This window comes from Procambarus clarkii, chromosome 64 (genome assembly GCF_040958095.1).
Source record: "Procambarus clarkii isolate CNS0578487 chromosome 64, FALCON_Pclarkii_2.0, whole genome shotgun sequence".
NCBI classification, from domain to species: domain Eukaryota; kingdom Metazoa; phylum Arthropoda; class Malacostraca; order Decapoda; family Cambaridae; genus Procambarus; species Procambarus clarkii.
This window is the reverse complement of record NC_091213.1, coordinates 6,976,737-6,996,948: the sequence shown is the minus strand read 5'-3', so window position 1 is coordinate 6,996,948 and position 20,212 is coordinate 6,976,737. Positions and strand designations below refer to the sequence as shown.

The following is a 20,212-nucleotide window of genomic DNA, read 5'->3' as shown; positions in this document are numbered from 1 at the left end:
CTCTGCTGAGATAATTAAACCTAGGTCCTGACATGAGTCTAATACAGAGTTAAGAGTGTTCTGCGTGTTAGCATACCCAGTGGTGTGTATCATTATATCATCAGCATAGCTAATGATGTGGACGTTGGGTTTGCTCGGTACAGAGTTTAACAGCGTGTTTATTAAGATATTGAATAAGGTAGGACTGAGGACACCACCCTGCGGGGTGCCTAGTTCAAAGTCTCTTGTTACACTTCTATGCCCCTGGAAAAATACAGATGACTTCCTGTTGGATAAGTAACCCCTGATCCAACAAAGAAGCCGACCACCAATATTCATTCTTGCAAGCTCACTCAAGATAACATGTCTATTTGCAATATCAAAGGCAGACTTAAGATCTAGGAAGGTGGTATATGACTTTTCAGTGTGCAGGGTAAGAAAGGTGGTGATGCAATGATGCACACTCCTTCCATGCATGAAGCCATATATCTGGGGGGATAGCATGGTTCTTATTCTATGGAGGAGACGGTTTAGGACCATTCTCTCGAATGTCTTGCAAATGCAGCTAGTAAGGGAAATTGGGCGGAAAGCATTCTCTTGATTTGGCTTGGGAATTGGAATGATTATACTGTTGGTACTAACGTGATGCATTATTGTTATCCCTTATTGCGTACACGTCAAAAAACTTTTTTTTTTTTTTTTTTGCATTTACTGACTGTCGTTGAACGTCTGCAGTGTGACTTTGTTTTCATGTAAATCATTAAAAAGATATAGAACAAAACGTTATACTTTCATTACAATTATTTAATTATTACCGAAATTACGGATAGAATAATACAAAATAAGATGGTTAATGAAAATGTAGTAAATAATATTGTTTGTGACAGAAAGCTCGTTAAGGGTTTCGAACACAAGTGTGTTGTTGACGTCGATGGTTGGGTATGGCGACCAGCAGCTGATACCCCAACACTCCCCATATACTCGCACAGGTAAACCTGGGGCCAGTTTACATCTCGTAAGATTGTCGTGTTTGTGGTGTGTTCAGAAATGCCGTATAAATGAAAGACCTGAGTACCATATGTGGTAGTGAAGGCGCCACAGTGGTGGAGTAATCCCTTATCAACATTTCATTCATTCATTCAACATTTCATTTAAGTCCCTAAACATGCTAAACATAAACTCACTCCACCCATTCTCATGTGTCAGCTACATTTAAAAAGCCTAAAGTACATACATGGATGCAGAGTTACAAACATGATGTTGGATTTATATAATAATAATCTTTATTTAGGTAAGGTACATACATAAAGAGATTTACAAAGGTAAGGTAAGGTAAGGTACATACATAAAGAGATTTACAAAGTTTGTTGGCTTTATAGATAGAGCTAGTACATACAATGCCTAAAGCCACTATTACGCAAAGCGTTTCGGGCAGGAAAAACATTAATGACTACAGCTTAAAACTAATGGGTAAAAAGAAAAGATGTGATGAGTACATATAAAAAATAGAGGTAAAAGAGGGGGGAACATTGTTGAAAAAGCAGCACAAATACAATTACAAATTATTACAGAAAATTACATTCAAACAGCGTTGATTTGAAAAACAAAAAAACAAAAAATATACATGGGTTGACAACAGGGGGGTAAGATGGGTTACATGGAATTTATTAGGTATAGCTTCGTTTTTAACTTAAACTGGTTGAGAGAGGTACAGTCTTTAACATGGTTGGGAAGGTCATTCCACATTCTGGGCCCCTTGATTTGTAGAGCATTTCTGGTTTGATTTAGTCGTACTCTAGGAATATCAAAACTGTATTTATTTCTGGTGTGGTGCTCATGGGTTCTGTTACAACCTTCTATGAAGCTTTTGAGATCAGGATTGGCATTATAGTCTAGCGTTTTATATATGTATAATACACATGAGAGAATGTGCAGTGACTTAATGTCTAACATATTCAGAGATTTGAGTAGGGGTACCGAGTGATGTCTGTCTAAATCAAATTTATAGATAGAGCTAGTACATACAATACCTAAAGCCACTAATACGCATAGTGTTTCAGGCAAGGAAATTGTAATGTTAATCTCTCCTGAGACCTAAAGAATATGTTGAGAATATTGCCAGGGTTGCATTGAATATTTTATACATTGCTGGAAGCTAATGATTCTGTGGTTTTCTTTGTGTAATTAAAGCTCTAACTGATTACAGTTAAGAGTATTAACACATTACCACAATATATCTGTAATTCTCAAGACTATTGCAGGTTATCACTCGGGCTATGGTGCCTGTGTCAGAATTGTCAAAATGATATACCTTGCACACATCAGGTTTTTAGTGGATTATGCTGCACTTATGCGTCTTGTTTTGATGCCTGAAAGAAAGCTTAGAGGACTTGAAAAATTGCAGAACGAAGCCTTGAGGATAATCCTTGGGTGCCCTCGTACCACAAAGATACTTACCATGAGAAAGGAACTTAATGTTCCGAGTGTCGTTGACTGTGTTACTGAAATTAACTGTCATTTGTATAAAAATGCTTAGGCTGCCTTCCTACCACTTGCAGAGAAGCCCTCCAGAATTTCTTTATTGAAGGTCAACATTGTTTCAAATGGGTACCAAAAACTGGAACTGAACTCGGAATGTATCAGATTTATAATTTGTACCTACAGAGACAACAACGTCACTTTCCTGCATTGTGGGAGAATACACCCCTAACAATTTTAATTTCTCCCTTTTCACCCAAGAAGCAAATTAGAGATCAGCCCAAGCTTTGTCTTGAGGCAAAGCTCAATGCCTTAAGCCAAGTGGGGTTTGTTTTGTTAAACCTACTTTTCTGGGTGCCTAACTCCGGTTGATGGCAGAAGGAATTCCCCCAACCACACGGGGGTTTTCCAGAGGCCATTGCTCCCTGTGCACCTCTGAAGGGGGCCAGGTTCTGGCTTGTGGTCCCCGGTAGGCTGAACGCCATTGACTAATGCCCTAGACTAATATACAGTATCGCATATCAGTCCGATAGCTCCAGGGAGCCTCCGGGGCTCGCCCAGAAAATGGCATTTCATTACACTCGCCACTGTTTTTATTTTTTGTTAAATTTTCATCGCTTCAGGTTTCTTTAAGCCAGCTTTTGCACACAAGACCTCCTTGTGTGCAGTACAGTGAAAGTGTACAAGTGGATGTTCAACATATTTTGCAAACACATTTACAAAACCTGCTTCTTTACCAATCATGCAGGGTGCACCACAGTTGTCACAGCAATTATTTTTGTAAGCTCAACCTGTTGATTAGACAATTATTCATTTATTTATTATGGGTGAGGCTTATAGAATTGAGGGGCGGCACTTTTTGCCATAAGCTAGCAAAACTTGCTCGTGTGCTAATCTGGGCACGCTTACCATAGGTTCGTCACCTTTGACCTAGGGAAACGTCGAGAAGCCCAATTACAAGCTTCCTTTCCCCAACTACAGTATATAAAACTATATGGTAAACTAAATCTAAATTAGAAGGCTCGAATATTTTTAATGTTAGGTGAAACTAAAATTGTGAACATATTTTTTTCAGATAAAAGCTGGCATCATGTTTATGAATTTGAAAAGTAAGATTGGAGATGCAACAGATCTGAAGAAATTAACTTCTCCACAATCTCTTGCATCAGTGAGCAGTTCCCGGCAGCGTTCCTCACAACACACTCCAGGGAGCTTAAGTCCAAGGTCCCAACATTCACGTCAGGCATCCACTGCATCACTCCAGGCAGTTGGGCTGCCCATATCTCCTCCTCAGTCTCCAATAAACCCTGAAGGATCCACAAATAATCATGATCGAGTAGGTACATGGTTGTTGTTATTCTAGTTATGTTGCCTTAAATGCTGCAGAAGATGGAAAAGATGTCAATTATTAAATTTATTCATAATCAGAGAATGTATTTTGAGTTTTGTTTTGATATTCCTTTTTTGTGCTTGCCAGTGCAAGCATATGAATATGGGCATTGAGCATTCATACCCTAACATTGTAGGGCTAATTAAAAGCAAATAGAGCACTGTTATTGGAAGCGAAGGAAAACGACCACTCATAATGATCTGGAAAACTAGGATAGCCTCCATCCAATCAAGTATCTGTATATGACAATAGAGAACTAAAACCAGTTGCCCCAAGAAAAAGGGTTGTCTGCTATCCTAGATGAAGATAGGACCACTTATCACAACCAGGAATTAGTAGAGAACTTGTACACAGAGGACATAATCACTTTAGATGCACAATCTCAATTACACAGCAAAAATGTGAGAAATTCCCTCTTAAGTCACACTGGAATAAGAACATAAGAACAAGGTAACTGCAGAAGGCCTATTGGCCCATACAAGGCAGCTCCTATTTATAACCACCCAATCTCTCTCTTATACATGTCCAACCCACGCTTGTAACAATCGAGGGACCCCACCTCCACCACGTTACGCGGTAATTGGTTCCACAAATCAACAACCCTGTTACCAAACCAGTATTTACCCAAGTCTTTCCTAAATCTAAACTTATCCAGTTTATACCCATTGTTTCGTGTTCTGTCTTGTGTAGATATTTTTAATACCCTATTGATATCCCCTTTGTTATGTCCATTCATCCACTTGTAAACCTCTATCATGTCACCCCTAACTCTTTGCCTTTCCAGTGAATGCAATTTAAGCTTTGTTAATCTTTCTTCATATGAAAGATTTCTAATTTGGAGAATTAACTTTGTCATCCTGCGCTGGACACATTCAAGTGAATTTATATCCATTCTATAGTACGGTGACCAAAACTGAACTGCATAATCTAAATGGGGCCTAACCAGAGCAAAATATAGCTGAAGAACCCCACCAGGTGTCTTGTTGCTAATGCCTTGATTAATAAATCCCAGTGTCCTAAATTGCCTTATTATGAGCATTCATGTATTGATCCTTTGGTTTTAAATTTTTTCTTACCATAACTCCCAGTTCCCTTTCGCAATCCGACTTCGCGATCTCCACACCATCTAGCTCGTATCTTGTAACTCTATCATCATTACCTAACCTCAAAGCTTTAAATTTATCAGCATTAAACTGCATCTGCCAATCTTTTGACCATTTCAAAACCCTATTTAGATCAACTTGAAATGATGGTGAGTCTTCTTCCATGTTAATTTCCCTACCGATTTTTGTATCGTCTACAGGCATTCCACTTACAACATTTTCCCAGTCTGACTTAACCCCATTTATACTAACTCTCTGTTTCCTTTGGTATAACCATGCCCTAATCCAACTTAATATAGTACCCCAATACCATGAGCCTCTTATCTTTTTAATGAGTCTTTCATATGGCACTGTATCAAAAGCTTTGTTAAAGTCAAGGTACACAACTTCACAATCCTTACCACTATCAACTGCCTCAGCTATACCGGAATAAAAAGATAGCAAATTTGTTAAACATGAACGGCTATTGTAAAACCATGTTGCGAATTATTTATCAAGATTAGAACAGAATGGGGAATGAAACAATTTAAAAACAATTGGAGGAGAGGACAATATTGGAAACTTAGAATGTTCTTTAATGAATTTGATTTGAAAGATTTGTTGTTAGGCAAAGAGATAAATTAGATGTATGCCAAACTTTGTGAGATATATGATGACAGTACAACAAAATTTATACCAAGACAGGTGCAGAACTAGAAAACAGGATTGGTTCAATATAAGTTGTGAGGGGGCTAGAGAACAAAAGACAAAGTATGGAATTAATAGCTCCCTGGATAGCTCCCCGGAGCTATCCAGGTTGATATGGATATACAGTAAAAAAGAGGCCTAACAAATGTACCAGCAATACAAACAAGCAGGGAACGAGTACATTACAGTGAGAAGAGAGCCAGAAAGAAACTTTGAGATTGCAGATAAGTGTAAAATTGAACCAGGCCTTTATTATAAATTCATTAAAAGCAAATTGCATGAAAAGGATAAAATCCAGATGTTAAATGGGAACACATTCATGGAGAATGAAAAGGAAATATGTTTCAAACTAAACGAACAGTTTTAGTGTGTTTGTGCAAAATGAAGTCTTCAAGGAACCAGACAATATGAATCTCGGAGAATAACTTACAGTACATAAAGGTTTCTCAAGATGAAGTGGGAAAAATCAAGGAGGTACATAGGTTGAAACAAGATAGTGGGCCCAGATGGCGTTTCACTTTGAGTTCTGAGTGCACATTTGAGCTGTGAGCACCCTACTTCAATTGATTTTTCAGTCATCTTTGTGTATAGGAGCCTTGAGAGAGATATGGAAAAAGGCAAACATTGTTCCAATCAGCAAAAATGATAGCATGGAAGACTCTCTTGATTATAAACCTGTATCTATGACAAGCGTAGTAGTCAAAGCACTGAGAAAAAAAATAATCGAAACCAAGTTGGCAGAACACCTAGAGGAAACTTATATACAGTACTGTATTACCAAATGGACAATATGATTTTGAAACAAAGATCTTGTGTAACAAATCTATTAAGTTTCTGTGATAGAGCTACAGAGATTTTACAGGATAGAGATAGTTGTGTTGACTGTTTTTATCTAGACCTAAAAAAAAGTTTTTTGACAGTCCCACATAAGAGGAACTAGAAGGGGGTTCCCCTCCCCCACCCCCCAGGTTCCAGGAAGGAAAGGAGGGATTCCTTTCCTTCCAGGTCATCAGGTTTGGTTACACCAGCCTAGAACTCTGGGTGGAGGTTCCTGCTGACCCTAGGCTACCTCCTTTTCTGCCAAACGAGTGGGGAAGGTAGGGCAAAGGAGGTTGTGCTAGTTCTGTGAGAATTTGATAGTTGGAGTTCTTTTGGCAGGTTATTTATTTAAACCTTTAAACTTGCCATTGGTGACAGGTTTAGAGGCTGCATTCTCTATTAAAGCCAACAGTGGTTTGTTTTGACTCGCTCTCTGATTGCTTCCCCAGTAATGGTATAAATAAATATCACCACTCCCTGCACCTCTGGGTGGGGGGGTGGGGGGTGGCAGGATCTAGTGCTAGTCCCTGGCGGGCCTATAGAACTCCGCAGTATATGATAGCAATATGGTAGACCTTCTGCAATTCATGTCATGATGGTGGGATTTGAATTGCGGGTATATATATGGGTGTTGTATTTCCCTATCCTACCAACTGCACCACAACCAAGTCAAGTCACACTTTGATAGTCCAGGAATATATAAAACCTTTAAATTTAATCTGCAAATGCAATTGGTTCTTCCATTTTATTTTATTGTAATTACTGTACAGTATTTCAATAAATTTACAGATTATTATTATAGTTTTACCAAAATACTGTATTTCATGTAATTGCATTTTTAGTTATAAAACTCATTTTAAATTTTTAGGTGCATGAATTGGAACGTGAGATCGCAAAATTACGAACAGCACTTGAAACACAGCAAGATGCTGCACTTGAACGGCTGAATACAAGGGAACAAGATTGGAAAGGACGGTTACAAGAGGAGCGTGAAAAGGTAATTAAAAAACTGCTATCATTACATTTATTTTAGTGCTGTATATAAGTTCCTTAAATGCTTCTAGTTTTTGTTTAGTTTCTCATATGCAGTTTAGCATGTGTTAGGCCCTATGATTTTCCTTACAGTACAGTACTTACTTTTTTTTAATATTTTGGTTTTATTTAATACTATATGTACTTTATTTGTTTATTTGATATACTCGATACAAATATTCAGAATTTCTTTCGAACAGGAAGATCCTGTTCGAAAACAAGTCTACTTAGTTTTTATGATGATTGAGGTTTGTCCTTCAGATGTAAAGATAACAATGACTACAATATGTCAGGTCGAAGGCTATGTGCCAGATGATGTAGAATGAGACCAGTCTAGGTGGAAGGCTCGCCCACGCATGGGACATTTGTGGATGGGTGCTACTGCAGAGGTGGAGGTTACTCTAGTTTTGAGCGTGGCACATTTCCTCTGGGCCTCTGCAGTCCGTCTTATTTTCTGCCGCACGGGCCTCTGTAGTGACTTTGCTTTTCCAAGTTGGACAGTCCTGAGCAAGCGACTCCCAAGTATTGGTAATGTCCAGGTCTTTGAGGCAATCCTTGAATTGTTTCTTCTGCCCCCAACAGAACTTGTGTGCCCTGGCATAATTTTTCATACAGCAGCTGTTTAGGCAATCGGCTGTCGGGCATTATGACAGTGTGGCCTGTCCATTTGGTCTGTAGTTTTCTGTAGGAGGGTGCAGATGCTGGGAATACCAGCCACTTCCAGGACCTCTGTGGTAAGTATGATAAAGAAGTCCATTTCACATACTGTATTTCATCACCATTATCAGAGGAAAAGGCCTGTAATCCCAACATCTGTATTGTCAAAGGTGGGAGTTTCTGGAACAAAATCTTCCGCATCACTCAACACAAGTACACCTGCTGTCTTCTGAGAGGCAACAGCGGCACCACGGCGCGGAATCCGTGGACCAGGAGCTGAAGCCCATCTAGCAACAGTAGGGGCAGGCAGGGACGATGAAGGAAAATTACTTGAAGATGAGGGGGCTTTGTTCATCATTATCTCTATGTGGTGCCATGTGGCTGCGGTTGGCTGGAAGAGACGCTGCTGACGTGACAAAAACTTGCTTGGCAACACCACTGGCACTAGCAGCAGCAGTAGTAAAACTCTTCTCTAATTCTAAATTGCTAAAACCAGAAAATGATTCACATTCTTCAAACACGTTGCCCAAAACATCATAATGTTGCACAGTAACACATGAACTATGTGGTTGGGCGCAAAGTGGAACAGAGTGTGGGCGAGGAGGCATGGGGTGAGAGGGTAGGCCTCCTCTTTGTGGCCACCCACATGTTCACTCTCGCTGTCGGTCGTATCCACATCTTCTGGCTGTGTGTAGGCCTGATCTCTGTTGGAGTTGTCAACATCAGGTTCATCACCCTCCTGGAACAATTCCTGATGAATTTCATCCTCGGTAAAAGATTGGGTTGCCTGCTGCACTGAGCGTGGTCGGCCGCTGGTATGTGGTGTGCTGGCCATGGTGTCTCTTAGGTAACTGAGGCCTCCACACAATGGTGGCCTACGCTGGATTTTTTCAAAGATGGCGTCTGTTTACTATCGGCCATGGCTGGACAATAGCTGCCCCTATCCCTCGTGGGGCATTTAAAATCGTGTGCGAGACCCACAATTGTATATGTGTGATGTGTGCTATTCCGCGACAGTTACTCCCTACATGTATATATGTATGTATTGCGCCATCTAAGGGTTAACCACTGCACTGCTCTGCATTAAAATAAATAAATTCACACACACCCATAAAATAAATTCTTTCCAAAAAATTATTTTCTCTTCTTATATTGTTAAAATGCAGTTTCTGATCACTGGAAACTAAAAAAAATATGGTATGTGACATCCTTTAGATGCAATCAAGCTGGGAAGTTAAGCATATTATGGGCGCTGAGCGATGGAGCGCTGAAGGTCACTAGGCCCCGCCACCCCATGGGGTGGCAGTTGCCGCTAACATAATGTTTCACAATTATTTTGATGTTTCTCATTCGTTTCTTCTCTGATTTTATGCTGTAATATTATTCAAAATTGTGTAATTTTTGGAATCTATATAGTTAAATGTGTGGATCGCTATGCTCAAAATTACGGGGCTCATATATGTGACATATGTATTACTGTATATTCTACGATCAATTAAACAGCTGTTATTACACTATATACACAAACATTGTATATACCTATCTATGTATGTGTTCACCATAACGAACCACTAAGTTGGTATGGTGAGCCCAAAAACCAAGAGTGGGCTGCCACACACACCCAGCCAGCCCTCTTTCTCCTGCAACACTTAACTCGCCAACATTACTCCTCCCACAATACTGTTTATGGTGTTATTACATTATATACACACATTATATGTAACTATTTACATGTTTTATTCACCCTAACTGTTCAACGAAGCTGGTATGGTGTCCAAACAGCATAGTTGTCACTGTATGACAAGTCACACAGCAGACGACAGCCTCACTCACTCCCTCACTTAAATGGCTCCTCCCAACATAAGCCTTTTGCTAGTACCAAATATATGTATATATATACTGTATTTGGAAAATTTTAGGCAATGCTGTGGTCAAAAGCTTAACAGCAATGCTGCTAGCTTATGCTGCGTGCACCAGCCTTGGTTGCTCACTCAGTACTGGTACAGTACTGTGACCTTCACACCCGAGAATGTTACCCACTATTTAAAAAAAAATGGTGTCTGTTTCGGAGAGCCCTGAGGAAGCTGATCTGAACCCCGTGTAGCTGAGGGAGTTTTGAATGATACTCTATTCTATAAGATCCCTGAGGCACATTGCACCATCTGTCGAGAGCCTTGAGGCTCGTTGCGCAGTGCAGTGGTTAAAGAACGCTATAAGGTAACTGTCATAATTTCAAGAAAAACAACAGGTTGGGTAATGATAACCTATGGCAACAAGGGATGCCATACCATTGATACTTGTCAAAACACTTTTTCTCTCTAGGGTGGAATATAGTTTCTTTGTGTGATAATTGACGTTTTCTCGAATAGGAACGGTATTTGATCATTCCTCAGAAAGGGGCCCACAATGGTCAACTAACAACCAAGTTCCTAATTACTGCTAGATGAACAGTGTAATGGCCCAGCTGTCTTGCTCTGCCCAGGATTCGAACCTAGGACATGCCAGTTGTGAGTGGACAGCACTGACAACTGAACCACAGGTTACCCATAAACCCACAGGTCACCCATATTGTTGCACACTAACAGCCCCATTCAAAGCCGGAGAAATTGCTGACCTGGAGAGCATGCAAAGATCCTTTACTGCTAGAAGCTGCTCTATAAATCTTCTAAAGTATTACGACTGGTTAAAAGTTCAAAATGTATATTCTCTGGAGTGCAGACAAGAGATATGCGTAATAATTTACACATGGAAAATATTAAAAGGGATTAGTTCCGAATCTGAACACGGAAATAACATCACATGAAGCCAATGTGCTTGGCAGGATGCGCAAAACATTCCCAATGAAATGCATAGGTGCATTAGGTACTCTGAGAGAGAACTTGATCAACATCAAAGGCTCAAGACTTTTCAATACTCTCCCTCTATACATAAGGGGCATAACTGGCCGGCCACTTGTGGTGTTCAACGGAGAACTCTATAAACACCTCCAAAGGATGCCTGATCAACCAAACTGTGAGTCATTTGTCAGGCTGCGAGCAGCTATGTCCAACAGCCTGGTCAGAGACCGTACAGCAGGGACTTTGATCCTTGGAACCACCACATGGTAGCCATATAGACTTGTTCCTCTCGTTGTTTGCTGATAATGCAAAAATTATGAGGAGGATTAAGACAGAGGAAGATAGTATGAGGCTACAAGATGACCTAGACAAACTAAATAAATGGTCCAATAAATGGCTACTAAAGTTCAACTCGAGTAAATGTAAGATAATGAAACTAAGCGGTGAAAACAGGAGGCCCGACACAGGATACCGAATGGGAGCTGAAGTCCTTCATGAAACAGACAGAAAAATCTAGGGGTTGATATCACACCAAACTTGTCTCCTGAAGCCTACATAAAAATAATATCTGCAGCTTATGTGAGGCTGGCTAACATCAGAACTGCCTTCAGGAACATGTGTAAGGAATCATTCAGAACCTCATATACCACATATGTAAGACATATGGAGTACACATGGAGTATGCAGCATGGAGCCCGTACCTTGTCAAGCACAGGACTGAGCTGGAAAAAGTTCAGAGGTATGCCACTAGACTAGTCCCAGAACTAAGGAGCATGAGTTACAAGGAAAGGCTGTGAGAAATGCACCTCACATTGCTGGAAGACAAGAGAGCTCGGGGAGATGTGATCACATACCTACAAAATTCTAAGAGGAACCAACAGGGTAGCTAAAAATAAATTGTTTAACATGGGAGGCATGTGAACAAGGGGACGCAAGTGGAAACTGAGTCCCCAAATGAGCCACAGGGACATTAGAAAGAACTTTTTCAGTGTTAGAGTAGTTAATGGATGGAACGCATTAGGCAGTGATGTGGTGGAGGCAGATTCCACACACAGTTTCAAATGTAGATATGATAGAGCCCAGTAGGCTCAGGAATATGTACACCAGGTGAGGTGAGGTGAAGCTGGAGGAGGCAGAAGTCACACTGCAGCAAGCTCCTGGAAATATCGAATTACCTAAGTATTGGGAACAGGTTGAGGGCTATAGTGGTGTCCCAGGTTACATAAAGGTTCAGGGAAGAGTAAAAGCAAATAAAATACAATAAACAAGTAAAACTGAGTGAAAATAGTCGAGTGGAAAAGTTTGTTTTGGTCTAGAACAAAATCAAAGATGGCCGCCGCCACCACCCCCACTGAGAAGGTAGACACACCATCAGATGATGGTTTCAAAGGATTCTCAACACAAGATATAAGGAAAGGAGGTGTTCTTGGCAGGTTAGAGATAATTGAGGACATGCAAATGAAGTATGAAGAAAAAGTGCTTAAATTAGAAGAGGACAATGGAGCTCTTTGGAGTGAGCTTTGCACTCTAAAAGGGAGTATGCTTCAACAAGGTAAGATTATTACTGCATTAACAGACAAGGTAACAAATCAGGAGGAGCAAATCAAGGAACTAGTGAAAGAAAATGAGGCATGGAAAGTGAAGTGTGGTGACTTTGAAGAAATAAACAAAAAGATAGACTCATATGGTGAACAACTCCAAGCAAGCCTAAGGGCTAACATAGAGTTAGGTAAGGATCTCCAACTGGAAACTTCACTGACAACTCACATAGAGGAGGTGAATAAAGAACTAGAAAAGTATAAAGAAGAAATAAAAGCGACATATGCTCAAGTTGTAAAAGAGAAAGAGACTATCAAAGAAGTGTGTTCGGAAGTCAAAACCAGAAATGACCAACAAGAAGCAGAAATTAGGCAAGCAATTAGGAAAGAACTGGTTACCAACAGTAAACTGGTACAAAACACTGCAGATAGAACTAAGTCCATAATCATTTTTGGATGTTTAGAGAAGGAAATTTCATCTAGGGTGGACCGAGCGGCAGAAGAGATGAAAATCATAGAGAAAATAGTAGGTTTAGGAGAAGGCTCAAAGGAAAATGTCAGTGATTTTAGAAGAATAGGAAAATATGAGAAAGAAAAGAACCGCCCCTTAACACTTTCGCTCACCCCGCGCGCCACCCCTCGACAGGGCGATATGGGCCCCAGCGTGTCACGGAAGCGCGCGTTAATTCCGAAAAGTGTATACTCTCTTCAACTTTGTCACCTCAATTCTCCTTCTACGAGAATAAATTTGGTATCATTGTGTTCGCAATAAAATTCTCTACAGCACTAAATGCATATAAACTCCAAAAGCCCGGCTAATTACCCGCAGCAAACAGAGAAAGTGCGAACGAGTTACCCGGGAGCGCGCAAACGGGATAAAATGTTTTCACTATTTTCACTCTGGTCACCTCAATTTTTGTCCTAGGTCTTTCATTTTGGTCTCAATGGGTTCGTAATAAAATTCTCTAGAGGAACATTAGCATATAAAAAAAAACACCTGGTCACGCTCCAACCGCCGACGAGTTGAAGACGGGCCACGCGTTAGCCGTGAGTGAGCGCTCAGAGGCCTTCCTACTACACTCCCAATTCCCACCCTTTTCAAGCCTTTCTTTCGCAATTTTCTTCCTGGAAGGGCCTTGTTCATGATTACTATCCATCGTGGAGTAAGCGTAGATAGTTTCTAAAGCCGCAGTAAGAAATATAGCCACGGAAAATAGCCGAAATGTTCACACGTTTGAGATGCGAGGGGAGACGACATTGGTCACAACAGTGGAGCAAAGACAATGGGCCCACGGCGTGTGCCAAGCCGCCTGAGGGCCACGAGGCTCAACAAAGGAAATGGGAAGACATCGGCGCACATTTTAAAACCAGTCCCCAAAAAATCGGATACAAACCTGATTTTTGGCGAATTTTTAAAGTGGATGACGCAATGCTGCGTCATCCCCGGCATTACCGCCAGTAAACGGATGACGCAATGCTGCGTCATCCCCGAGCGAAAGTGTTAAGGGTGACCTTTAATGGAGTGAAAAACATGATGGAAGTGCTAAGAAATGCCAGGAAACTGCAGAGTGATGAGGTTGGCAAATCTTGGTCAATAAGACAAGACCTCTCCAAGGAAGACAGAGAAAAGCTGAAAATGAACTTAATTGAGGCAAAACGTCTAAATGGGGATAGAAATGAAGAAGACAGAAATTCTTTTTTTTACAAAGTGACAGGGACTGGAAAGCTTGTGAAATGGTACATAAAAACAAAGCAACAAGATCAGTAGTGGAAGGGGGAGTAAAAAGCAAAGGAAAAGGGAACATGTTCCTGAAAATTGTATATACCAACATAGATGGAGTGAGGTCAAAAACTTTGGAGTTGCAAGATATAATCCAGCTTAGGGTCCCAGATATTGTTGCATTATCAGAAACGAAACTTGAAGGAAATATAATAAATGAAGTCATATTCCCAAGAGGCTACTCAGTTTGGAGACGTGACAGGAAAACTAGGAAGGGAGGAGGAGTGGCTGTACTGGTGAAAAAACACCTGAAGGTAAAAGAGTTAATATTTGAAAACCCTCGAGATATTGACATAATGGCATTGCAGGTCTGGAATCAGGATGATAACCTGATAATTGTAAATACCTACAGCCCACCAGCAAGCAACACGTGGACAAAGGAAGAACTGGATGACAAACGAGAGGGCCTCATAATGGTCATGAGAGATATTATTGTACAAGCAGATAAAGATAAATCACGACTGTTGATACTGGGGGACTTCAACTTTAGAGCAATAGACTGGGAGGCCTATGAAGCAAGAACGGAGGACTTTTGGACATGCAGATTTGTGAACCTCATTCTGGAGACATTCTTGTATCAACACATAAAGCAAGCCACAAGAATGAGGGAAGGAGATATACCGTCAGTACTGGATCTAGTATTCACCAGGAAAGAAGAAGAGATTTTTGACATCCAGTACCTTCCTCCCTTGGGAAAGAGTGATCACGTCCTGTTAGACATTAAATATGCTTTAAGATATCATCTAGAAGAAAATGGGGACATTGAAACAGTTGATAAACTCGATTTAAAGAGAGGCAACTATGGGGAACTTCGAAATTTTTTTAATGAGTGTAATTGGACAGAATTGTTGCTAGGCAGGGAAGTAAATGAAATGTATGCCAAATTTTTAAAACTATACGAGGAAGGCACACAAACATTCATACCAAAACAGAGATGCAGGACCAGAAAACAGGATTGGTTCGACAGAAATTGTGAGAGGGCAAGAGACCAAAAGACACAAAAATGGAATCAGTATAGGAAGAGGCCAAACCCCCAAACATACCAGCGATACAAAGATGCGAGAAACAATTATACAGCAGTAAGGAGAGAGGCAGAAAGAAATTTTGAAAAAGGGATAGCAGATAAATGTAAAACAGAACCGGGCCTATTCTACAAATTCATAAACAACAAATTGCAGGTAAAGGATAATATCCAGAGGTTGGAAATGGGAAACAGATTCACGGAAAATGAAAAGGAAATGTGTGAAACATTAAATGAAAAGTTCCAAAGTGTGTTTGTACAAAATGAAATCTTCAGAGAACCAGACACAATAAGAATTCCAGAGAACAACATAGAGCGGATAGAGGTGTCTAGAGATGAAGTGGAAAATATGCTAAAGGAGCTCGGGAGGAACAAAGCAGCTGGCCCAGATGGCGTTTCACCATGGGTTCTGAGAGAATGTGCATCTGAGCTCAGCATTCCACTTCACCTGATCTTTCAGGCATCCCTGTGTACAGGAATCGTAGCAGACGTGTGGAAACAGGCTAACATAGTTCCAATCTACAAAAGTGGCAGCAGGGAAGACCCCCTCAATTATAGACCTGTATCATTGACAAGTGTAATAGTGAAAGTATTGGAAAAGCTAATCAAAACTAAATGGGTAGAACACCTGGAGAGAAATGATATAATATCAGACAGACAGTATGGTTTTCGATCAGGAAGATCCTGTGTATCGAATTTACTCAGTTTCTATGATCGGGCCACAGAGATATTACAGGAAAGAGATGGCTGGGTTGACTGCATCTATCTGGACCTAAAAAAGGCTTTCGACAGAGTTCCACATAAGAGGTTGTTCTGGAAACTGGAAAATATTGGAGGGGTGACAGGTAAGCTTCTATCATGGATGAAAAATTTTCTGACTGATAGAAAAATGAGGGCAGTAATCAGAGGCAATGTATCGGAATGGAGAAATGTCACAAGTGGAGTACCACAGGGTTCAGTTCTTGCACCAGTGATGTTTATTGTGTACATAAATGATCTACCAGTTGGTATACAGAATTATATGAACATGTTTGCTGATGATGCTAAGATAATAGGAAGGATAAGAAATTTAGATGATTGTCATGCCCTTCAAGAAGACCTGGACAAAATAAGTATATGGAGCACCACTTGGCAAATGGAATTTAATGTTAATAAATGTCATGTTATGGAATGTGGAATAGGAGAACATAGACCCCACACAACCTATATATTATGTGAGAAATCTTTAAAGAATTCTGATAAAGAAAGAGATCTAGGAGTGGTTCTAGATAGAAAACTATCACCTGAGGACCACATTAAGAATATTGTGCAAGGAGCCTATGCAATGCTTTCTAACTTCAGAATTGCATTTAAATACATGGATGGCGATATACTAAAGAAGTTGTTCATGACTTTTGTTAGGCCAAAGCTAGAATATGCAGCTGTTGTGTGGTGCCCATATCTTAAGAAACACATCAACAAACTGGAAAAGGTGCAAAGACATGCTACTAAGTGGCTCCCAGAACTGAAGGGCAAGAGCTACGAGGAGAGGTTAGAAGCATTAAATATGCCAAAACTAGAAGACAGAAGAAAAAGAGGTGATATGATCACTACGTACAAAATAGTAACAGGAATTGATAAAATCGACTGGGAAGACTTCCTGAGACCTGGAACTTCAAGAACAAGAGGCCATAGATTTAAACTAGCTAAACACAGATGCCGAAGAAATATAAGAAAATTCACCTTCGCAAATAGTGGTAGACGGTTGGAACAAGTTAAGTGAGAAGGTGGTGGAGGCCAAGACCGTCAGTAGTTTCAAAGCGTTATATGACAGAGTGCTGGGAAGACGGGACACCACGAGCGTAGCTCTCATCCTGTAACTACACTTGGGTAATTACACTTAGGTAATTACCAGTTGATTGACAGTTGAGAGGCGGGACCAAAGAGCCAGAACTCAACTCCTGCAAGCACAACTAGGTGAGGACATACTTAAAACAGTATAGCTGTACTCAAAAACAGTGTAGCTGTATTTAAATACAGTACTATGCAGCAATTGTTATTTTTGTACCGATGTCTTATTATTTATAAGTTGTACAAATCAAGTTTATCACAAACAGCATCAACGGTGCATAGATAATGGCTCTTTATCTCCTTAGATAAGATGTGCTCATTGCTTCTCCACATTAAACACTATTCAGTTCCTTATTTTTGGAAGGCGAGAAAGTTTTAATATGGGACCAGTTGTAGACAAAGGTCTTCAATAAGATATTAGTGGAGAGAAATTACCAGATACATGTGACTGATTTTCATTTGGAGATCAAACAGTGAGAGTAAGAATATTTCCTTATTGTAGGTACTTGTTGAGAACTGGAGAATATTTTATTTTCTTAACCTAATTTATAAAGGATGTTTACAAATGTTGTTGAAATTTTAATTGGAAATGAATTTCACTTTGCATGATATGCAAATTAGGGACACTGTCCTATAGTTCAGTGTCTCTTGCCTGTTGCCCCTTTTGTTTGTTGGGACTACATTAGCTGTCTTTCATATTTCTGGTAGGTTTCCTGTTTCCAGTGACTAATTATACACCATGGAAAATGGTAAAAAGTGCTTTCTGCACTCTTTTTAGTATCCATGGTGAGATTCCATCAAGTCCAACAGCTTTTCTCACATCCAGTTCCAACAGATACTTCCTAACCTTCTCTCTGGTAATTCGGAAATATTCCAGAGCTGCCTGGTTTATTGCCATCTCCCTTAGTTCAGTGACATCTCGTTCTCTTGTGAAGTTCTCCTGGAATTTCTTGTCAAGTTCTTCACATACCACTTTGTCATTCTCTGTATACCTGTTTTCACCCTTTCTCAGCTTCATCACCTGTTCTTTCACTGTTGTTTTCCTCATGATGTGGCTGTACAGCAGTTTTGGTTCGGTCTTGCCTTTATTTGCTGTGTCATTTTCATACTGTTTCTGCTTCTCTACTCACTCTGAGGTACTCATTCCTGACTCTGCTGTCTCCCTCTAGTGTTCTGTTACTTCTATAGTTACTCCATGCCCTTGTATTTAATTGTCTCGCTTCCTTACATGCCCAAATAACCATGGATTCCACTATTGCTTTTCTTTTTTCCTTTTGAGCTGGGATAAATGTTTGCTGCCTCCTGATACTTGGGTAACTTAGTTCATCATGCCTTGTGCAGACTTTATTCAAAGTTTTGTTTCCCATGGTATTTCTAATAGGAATTTTCTCGTCTCAAGGTTCCCCTTTCGGTATGCCAGCCCTTAGCCTTCTAGTCCTTTTTTGGAGGATAGATTCCACCAAATATTCATATATCGGTAGACTGTGGTCACTCATTCCTATGAGGGCTTCCAACTTAAATTCCCTTACGTCCAACTCGTTCTGGGTGAATATCGGATAAAGTCCAGCGGGTTCATCATCCCCTCTCATTCTTGTGGGTTTTTTGATGTTTTGCTTAGAAAGTTTCTTGTTGCCTAGGAAGCAATCCTGCTTCCTAATTTTGCATATCTGTACTTCATTATATATTTTACAAAATTTGTCAAACTTCCTTTGTCTTTTACTTCCTTTCCTAACAATAAACCTTTCTAATCAAATTTATTCAAGAACTTGCCAAGTTCTCCATAGTGTTCTCTCTTGAAATCATCCTGTGCCTCCTCTAGCTTCATTGTAATTGGCTCACAAAGGATATTGGGGCACTTGGTGAGGTTCCTCTTGTGGGGGGTTTTAGTCACTGTTGCTTCTACGTTGCTGGCCCTCCTCAAGCTATATGCTCCAATCCTCCAGGAGGCGGTGGCCATGTGTTTTGGCTCCTGTGTCTCATATCGGCAGGCAGTGCTGGCCTAGTCCTTGGATTTGGTGTGGGCCCTGCCTGGGCTCTTATCTCCGCTTCTCCCTTTTCCTCGTTCCTGTTTCTTGTGGACATTGTTTTGCAGTTCCTGTCTATTGTGGTCACTATTATCAGCTTACTTCTGACTTGTGTGTTCATGGGGGTTATTGTTGCCTCTCATAGCAGATTGGTCAGGCCAAGTTTGTCACCTGCTGTTGGTCAGGATAGGTCATCTTTGGAGCCAGATGCGGGTCGCATGAACCTCCTGCAGCCACTTCTTCTACATCTGGTCAGCGCTGTGGTCGCTCCATTCAGAAGGCTGGCTAACGTGGTTTGTGCTAGCTCTTTCATGGGTCGTTCCTTTGAAGAGGTGGCGGGGGGAGGCTCACTTGTTTTGCCAACATTTGCTCCCATGATTCATGAGCTTTTTAGATAGTTTCTTGTGGCCTGTAGTGGAATTGGCCAGCCCCATCTCCCTCAGGGGGGCTCAGATCTTTTGGAGTAGTCCTCCTCCCCTTGTCTTCATCGTGTCATCCTGGGGTGGGCAGCTTCGGGTGTGGTCATAACGACTGCTTCTCGTCGGTGTGTTTCCCTGCCTGTTTCCAGTTCCGAATCGGGACTTCCTGGATGGATTGAACCCATCCAACCCTGGATGAGTTCAACCCAGACTTGTCTGGGTTATTATTTTTATAATTTTTCCGATTCATCCGGCGTTCAGTGACTGGCTCAGTTTTGTCGTGGGGCGACATGCTTACTGCTTTTGTTGCCTTCCATTTGGCATGAATCTGGCACTTCGAGTGTTCACATGCCTTACCGGGTTGTGGTGACCAGTTTGCTCTGTTAGGGGTTCAGGTTCTTGCTTACCTTGACGACTGGCTGGTGTGGGCTCCCAGCCAGTCTGCGGGTCTGCTTACCAGGGATATGGTTCTTTCCCAGCTCGCCGGGTTTGGGTTCATGGTGATCTGGAGGAGGTCCCTTTTGGTTTCCTCTCGGGTTCGGACTTGGCTGGGTCTGGTGTGGGACTCTTGGACCGCTTCCTTGTCTCTTCCTCCTGCAACACTGTTGCGGCTGCGGT

General features: G+C 40.9%; 1 protein-coding gene across 4 annotated transcripts in view; it reads left to right on the top strand.

The window, feature by feature from the left end:
* The first annotated feature begins 859 nt into the window (after positions 1-859).
* LOC123768914 (golgin subfamily A member 1) overlaps positions 860-20,212 on the top strand; it is a 69,599-nt gene continuing 50,246 nt past the window's right edge. For 3 of the 4 annotated variants that reach the window (XM_045759721.2, XM_069309141.1, XM_069309140.1), the window contains exons 1-3: positions 860-968; positions 3,533-3,793; positions 7,325-7,453. In XM_045759721.2, the coding sequence (XP_045615677.2) occupies positions 3,548-3,793; positions 7,325-7,453 (375 nt within the window). In that variant the 5' untranslated portion in view covers positions 860-968; positions 3,533-3,547. Of the gene's footprint in view, positions 969-3,532; positions 3,794-7,324; positions 7,454-17,492; positions 17,631-20,212 lie in introns of those variants that run through there. The other variant, XM_045759725.2, reaches the window with a different exon arrangement.